Raw genomic sequence first — 7,175 nt, forward strand, 5'->3', positions numbered from 1 at the left:
ATATATATTAGTTTATCTAGAAACCAAAAGTGAATCAAATTGTCTTTGTGGAATCAATGTGTTTAAAAAGCATGGGTGTGGTGAGTGTTTAATGTAACTGTGGGGGTGTTTTTCAGGACCACCATGGCAGAGGCTGTCCAAAACCACGTCAAGTCTTTAAACTGGGGTCACAGAGTCCAGCTGCAGGACAAGTGAGTAACAAAAGATCTTCTCTCATTTTCACACACAAACAGTGGCACAGCCACTGTTTTGGGTTATTTTGAGTAAAATGTTTTTACAACACATTTGTAGGATGTAGGACTTTGTTTTGTATATTTGCAGGAATGTGAAATACCTGAACCTGAAAGGCAGTCTGGTGGATGAACACACAGTTAGAGGAGTGAGCAAAGCAGGAAAAGAGGTGGGAAGTTTTTCTTATTGGAACATGAATGTTTATGTGAAAGACCTTAAATATTAGTTATTTTAGAAGATTAGATTTAGTAGATTAAAACAGGCAAATCCTAATTTTAAATATGTTTTAAGATTTATAAGGAGAAATGAAAATACTATGAGGTCTGACTCTCCTGCTAGAAAGTTAAGAAATAATAATGTTAAAGACTTTTGGGAAGAAATTAAAAAAAAAATGACTGTAAAACCTCACTACCAGCTGCTATTGATGGTGTTAGTGATGTAAAAGAAATCAGTCAGTTATGGCGGAAGCATTACAGTGCACTGTTTAATTGTGTCAAAAGTGACACTTTTTTGTCTTCAGAGGCATTCACAGTAATGAGAATGTGAATGTATCCCCACAAGAAATATATGATGCAATTATGACACTGAAAGACACCAAGCCCAGTGGGATGGATAACATTTCCACTGAGCATCTGAAAAATGCAAGCAAGAAAGTTTGTTCATTACTTTCTATGTGTTTTACTGGATTTTTAGTACATGGTCTCTTACCTAATTCAATGTTATCTGTCGTACTGGTACCCATTATTAAGGACAAAGCTGGTAAGATTAGTTCCTCGGAGAACTACCGACCAATAGCTTTAGCTAGTAGTTTGCCAAAAGTTTTAGAAAGAATCCTATTAAATGGGCTGGAAGAGTTTGTCTTGACCTCAGATAATCAATTTGGTTTTAAACCTAAAGATAGCACAGACATGTGTATTTTTGTACTAAAGGAGATTTTAGACTTGTATAATTTGCACAGCACCACAGTATTTGTGTTTTATTGATGCCTCTGAAGCATTTGATCGTGTGAATCATCAAAAATTGTTCTGCAAATTAGAAAGCAGAGGTGTTCCCAAATATCTAATAAGAATTTTTGTCTAATGGCATGGGCATCAATCAATGTATATCAAATGGGGTAATACAATGTCAACTTCATTTAATGTTGGTAACGGAGTAAGGCAGGGAAGTTTACTGTCCCCTTACCTTTTTAACATCTACATGGATGAACTATCAAAGCACCTGAATTGCTGTAAAACAGGCTGTGTAGTTGGTGACCGTATAATCAATCACATAATGTATGCAGATGATTTGGTAATCTTATGCCCATATAGTGCTGGCCTTCAACAATTATTGAGGGTCTGTTCCCAATATGGTTATGATTTTGATATCAAATACAACGCTAAGAAAAGCAATATTATGATTGTTAGAAGTAGGGCAGATAAGCATCTGGAAATCCCTGACTTCTCTTTATCTGGCATTGTCCTCAATATATGCAATGAAGTTAAATATTTGGGACATTACATAAATGATGACCTATCTGATGATCGCGTATGATGTATGCACAAGCTAATATTCTGATCAGAAAGTTTGGTATGTGTTCATCCTCTGTGAAGATAGCTCTTTTTAAAGCTTTTTGCACTTCACTTTACACTGCCCATCTGTGGCGACGATACAAAAAAAGTAGCCTGCAGAAAATTTATGTGGCATACAATGATGGCATGAGGCTACTACTCAGAGTGCCTAGATGGAGTAGTGCTAGCAATATGTTTGTACATAATGCTGTTCCCACATGTGCAGCTGATGTGCTTAGGAATCTAATGTACAAATGCATGTGTAGATTATCAGTCATGCAAAAATATAATTGTAATTTTAATAAATCCTGTTTTTAGCACAGTGAGATTTTCTTCAAGATTATGGAATCATTGGCGTCATCATCTATTTGTGACTCAGTGAATAACGTCTTTTTTTCCTCTCTCTCTTTCTTGTTTTGCTTGTTGTTTTTCCTATGGACCTTTTTTGTGTCTGGAATAAAGATATTATGATGATGATGATGATATATTTTTTATATTAAAATGTTCAATCCCTTTTATAATCTGTACTGTTTGATCACAGGAGCTGGAGATAGCAGCTCATGCTGGGTGGGAGGCATTGGGTGTCCTGTACTTGTTGCAAGTCCAGTTCAGGACCAGGACAGAATATGTTTCCACATCAGAACATTTTTTCTTTTAGCCCTAACTTACAGTAACACTTGATCAAATTGTCTATTTGCTTATGAGGGCTCTTAACTGTAAGGATGCAAGTTCTCCTCCCATATCTCATTAATTTTTTTCTACAATACTTTGAGAAAGTGTTTAAAAAACAACAGGAAGTACATGTTTTGATTAGTTGAACTCAGACTGCCAACTACCACTTTAAGAGTTAAACTTCTGACCWACTAACTGCAATGTCCTGAATCAAAAAGAAAAAATAAGTAGGTCCTCTGGATGGGTTCTCTTTAGTGAAACGTTTCGTCTCTCCTCCAAGAGACTTCTTCAGTCTGATGAGTTTCAGGTGAACTCAGCCTTATAAGCACTGCCTCCACCTGGACAAACAGGTTGGTCACATGCAAAAGAGGGCCATCGCCTAGCAAAAGCTCTATTTAGTCACATGCAAAAACTGCAATTAACAAATATTTATTTTATCTGACAGATTTAAAAACCTGTTTTTACTTAAACAACAAACAGGGAGATGTGGTTATTTGGTTTGTGTGGCAAACTGAGCAGCACATCAGCCGCTGTCTTTAAACACAGTGAGATTTAAAGTGGCCTCTTTAAAGCTCAGGTTTTCTCTGCCTCACTGTCAGCAGCCACAGTTTGAAGACCTGAGGCAAAAACTCATGGAAAGTACAGTTCTAACAGGAACTGAGTGATGTGAATAAAACATTTAATCGTTATGTCCCCCTTTTTTTGCATCATCTTGAAATACTCACAAACCATTAAGTCCTGCACATGTTTACTAGCTGTGAGCTGTAACTTGACAGTTTTTCTGTCATCGTCTTCACAAAGAGTACTGTAGAGACCACTTGATGTCATTTGACATTTCCTTTGTTTTTGATGGATATGAACACAAGCTGACATTTCCTTCCTTTTCTCCTGCAGACGATCCTGACAGCCAAGAATATTATAATCGCCACAGGTGGACGGCCCAAGTATCCAGCAAATGTAAATAACCGTTGTGCGGAGGCACTGATGCAAATAACTGAGGAACACACATAAGCCTTAGACAAAAAAAAAGAATTTATATACTCTATATATATATATGTGTGTGTGTGTGTGTGTGTGTGTGTGTGTTTTAGAAGAAACTGTTTTGTTTACTGTTCGTGGCACATTTTGTTTTTTAGTTTCGTTCACAGCTTTAGTTTTTACTGCAGATCCCCGGAGCGGTGGAGCACGGCATCACCAGTGACGACATATTCTGGTTGAAGAAGTCTCCTGGAAAAACGTGAGGATGATTTCTTATTCACAGCAACCAGAGATGGGGACTCATGACTCGAACTTGGACTTGAGTCGCACTTAAGTCCCTACTATTAGAGACTTAGACTTGACTTGGACTTGTGGTTTGAGACTCGCGAACAATACAAGTCTTTTCACTGCCCGGCTCACTATTCTCACTCCCTAATACACATCCATGCTCCGCTCTTTTGAGAACAAATACATAAAGTTTTAAGAGCAAAGACATTTACTCCTGCTCTCAAACTGAAAATATACACTCTTGATTAAAGTCAGAATAATTCTTCCATACACTCCGCTCCCCCTCATCTGAGAATGGGAGGGGTCAGCGCCGTCCAGTGTTAATGACGTGTACCCTACGTGATAAACAGAGCTTCAGCATGTCAGGCATTCATTATAAGTTTTGCTTACAGAGACTTTATTTAATGCCATGACAAGAGACTGGCAAAATGCAAAGTGTGTGGTGTCCAAATCAAAAATTTGTTTTTGTGATGACTTGTGCAGCCCTTTAACTTTAAGAGTTCTGGTTCATCATCTTAGCTGACATGCTTTTATCCATTTAAAAATATGTTTTCTGGTATTAATTGTAAAATCAGCAGCAGACTTGTTGGATGTGTTCTTTGTCAATGGCAAGATATAATTACAATATGCTTTTGTAAGACCAAGTGCAAAATACAGTTAACAATACTCTAAATGCTTGTTACTTCAACCTTAACCTTATCTGTATTTTAAAACTATTATATTTTAATAGTATTATTAAAACATAATACTATGTTTTAATATTTTGTTAAAATATAGTATTATAGAACAAAATCTAGTATAGTACCTTAATACCTTTGATCAAACTGCCAGTTAAGTAATACATGCAACTTGACATGAACTTGAGGCCAAGAGACTTGAGACTTGACTTGGATTTTTGGTCAAAAACTTGGACTTGACTTGGACTTGGAGCCAAAGACTTGAAACTTGACTTGGACTTGCAAAAAAAGACTTGCGCACATCTCTGACAGCAACTTCCTGCCTACACACATAAAGTATTCATTATATTCACTATAGCACTGCCTTTCATCCAGTCTGTTACCTTTTGGTGTTATTAAATATAAAAATGGTTATTTGGTCACTTTTTGGTGGTGGGCAAAAATGTTACCTGTGACTCTGTGTATGCATGTGTATCTGGTTTTTGTTACCATTTTAGGTCCTTTTCTGTTGTAAACATGTTGTCAGGACCAGTAGTCCTTTTGGGAAGTAAAAGACTGGTTCTGATATGGTGGAACAATATTTGTAGGTCAGGATTAGGGTACAGAAATGAAAGGATGTTAATACACAGTTCTAATAAGGGTATAAATACAAACTTACCTGTGTGTGAGCAAAATATCTTATGAGACATTGGACACATTTTAATGAAACTTGCAGAGAGTTATCACTGATGTATATCTAAAACTAGGAAAACTTTGAAGTGAACCTCATTCAAGTAGAAGAACACAAAACCTCTATAACTCTATCACAGTTTGAGATATTGAGCTAAAACTTGATGTGGTAGCTGAAAGTCATTCCTAACACATATGTACTCTGAGGGTGAGAGTTCCCAATATTACATGAGATTGTCCATCTCAAGAGTTTAAAGTTTTGACTAAAACTGTCCTTTCTCATTATAAGATGATCTTATTGTAAAACTCTGGCATGAAAGGCGGTGGCTGATATGCATTCCTTTAACAAATCCTTGGTCTTTAGTTTATCATTTCAGTCCATAAATAAAAACAGAACTCATTAATTCTGTGGGCTTTATACAGTGCACTACAAAGAAACGGGCCCTCTGACCTGTAGAGTTTTTACGCTTGGCTCTACACACAGGTCTACCCTGCTGGCTGACACGGCACATCCCACTGTCACGCACCATCATCATTCATCAGAGACGTGCCGTTTGTTTTTTCTCCCTTCCTGTCAGCCTGTCTTCGCCTCATGATTCAGATTAGCAGCGTGCATCCTGACCTTTACAGAACAAGTCCTTTAATCCAGCCTTTTAGCCCCTGTCATCGCCCCGTTAATTGGTCCGTTCCTGACGTTTCCTCTTGGCACGTCACGCAGATGGTGACTGGTGGTTGTGGTGTACCTGGTTCCGCGGAGGCTGTTTGCTGCGTGGTGAGAGATAAAAGGAAATAAGYGTTTTGACACCGAAGCTCTTTGTCAGTCTGATTTATCTGCACCTTGGGACGAGGAGTTATTAAACGTTCTGAGTTTTGTAGATCTGTTTATGTAGGTTTGGACATTTTTGCTGATATTTAATCCTCATGTATTTTTGTTGTGTGGTCCTGATTTAATGTGTTTTTTTTATTATAATCAAATGAGATGTGTTCAGGGTAGTGTTTAATTTATTACAAGTCTTAGACTATTGGTTGGTGCATAAAAGTATGAAATATCTGTATTTCATTCATCAGAAAGATTTTTATTTTCAAGAAATTCAGCTTCGTCTACATGAATAAAAAATAAGATGAATAAATTGTAGGATAACTGCAAGATTTTGTTTTATGTGTATGTGCAATTTCTTGTGACACTGCAAGTTGTAACGCTGTGCTATGAATGACTGTCAGCTACTACCACATCGAATCTTAGCCCAATATATTTTACATTAACTCAGTTTTTGGCTAATATTAGCCATGACAGTTACTGGTCAGAAAGTTTAGCTAACAGACTAACAGGGCTGGCTTCAACTGTAATGCTAAAGTTTTAAGTAAAGCTCTCATACAAGGAGTAGCACTTGGAATATGTGATGTGAATGACTCTCATCTACTACCACAGCAAACTTCAAACTGTTAAATTATAGTAATTAGGGAAGTTATAGTCATATTAGGGCTTTTTAAGCTCATTTGGCTGAGGCGACAAACTTTAATTGGGCTGAATCCAAAAGTTAGTTTGTTGTAGAGAAGTAGATATACATCCAGCTATTACGAATCAAGGAATCATTTTTATCCAGTGGTTCATGAGTTGTTTTCATGACAAACAAGGCACACAAACGACACGGGCAACACTTGTTACATTTTTGCTGTAATAACTATACACTTTTATACCTTGTTAAATTTTTGGGGTTTAGTCAACATCTAAACACCACAGTATGTGTAGCATTCACCACTGAGGGGAATGTGTTTGTATAGAAGCACATTACTGCACTGTGAGCTCAGGAAGTTCTTTGATGGAACAGCGTGATGGCTTGTAGACTCCTCCGCCTCCCTGCAGACAGAAATGGGTTATCTGTGTTTTAGTAGCTCTTTCCTGTATTAAAAAAACAGTTTGGACTGGAGATGTTTTTGTGTTGTCAGGCCATCAGCTATGCAGGTGAGGCTTAGACATCGTTTCTGCAGGCAGGTTAGGTGTAGGAAGGGAGGTGGGGGTACTGGCGAAGGATGGCTGTCTAATGAACATTCAAACACACACACACACACACACACACACACACACACACACACACACACACACACACAC

General features: G+C 37.5%; 1 protein-coding gene across 2 annotated transcripts in view; it reads left to right on the top strand.

Moving 5' to 3' along the window:
- Nucleotides 1–116: 116 nt before the first annotated feature.
- Nucleotides 117–7,175, top strand: part of txnrd2.2 (thioredoxin reductase 2, tandem duplicate 2) — a gene marked incomplete at its 5' end in the record, with an annotated part of 28,232 nt that continues 21,173 nt past the window's right edge. For both annotated transcript variants that reach the window (XM_014018636.1, XM_014018637.1), the window contains 4 exon segments: nt 117–191; nt 322–400; nt 3,348–3,410; nt 3,620–3,690. In XM_014018636.1, the coding sequence (XP_013874090.1) occupies nt 117–191; nt 322–400; nt 3,348–3,410; nt 3,620–3,690 (288 nt within the window).

The sequence above is a fragment of the Austrofundulus limnaeus genome, unplaced genomic scaffold (genome assembly GCF_001266775.1).
Source record: "Austrofundulus limnaeus strain Quisiro unplaced genomic scaffold, Austrofundulus_limnaeus-1.0 Scaffold198, whole genome shotgun sequence".
NCBI classification, from domain to species: domain Eukaryota; kingdom Metazoa; phylum Chordata; class Actinopteri; order Cyprinodontiformes; family Rivulidae; genus Austrofundulus; species Austrofundulus limnaeus.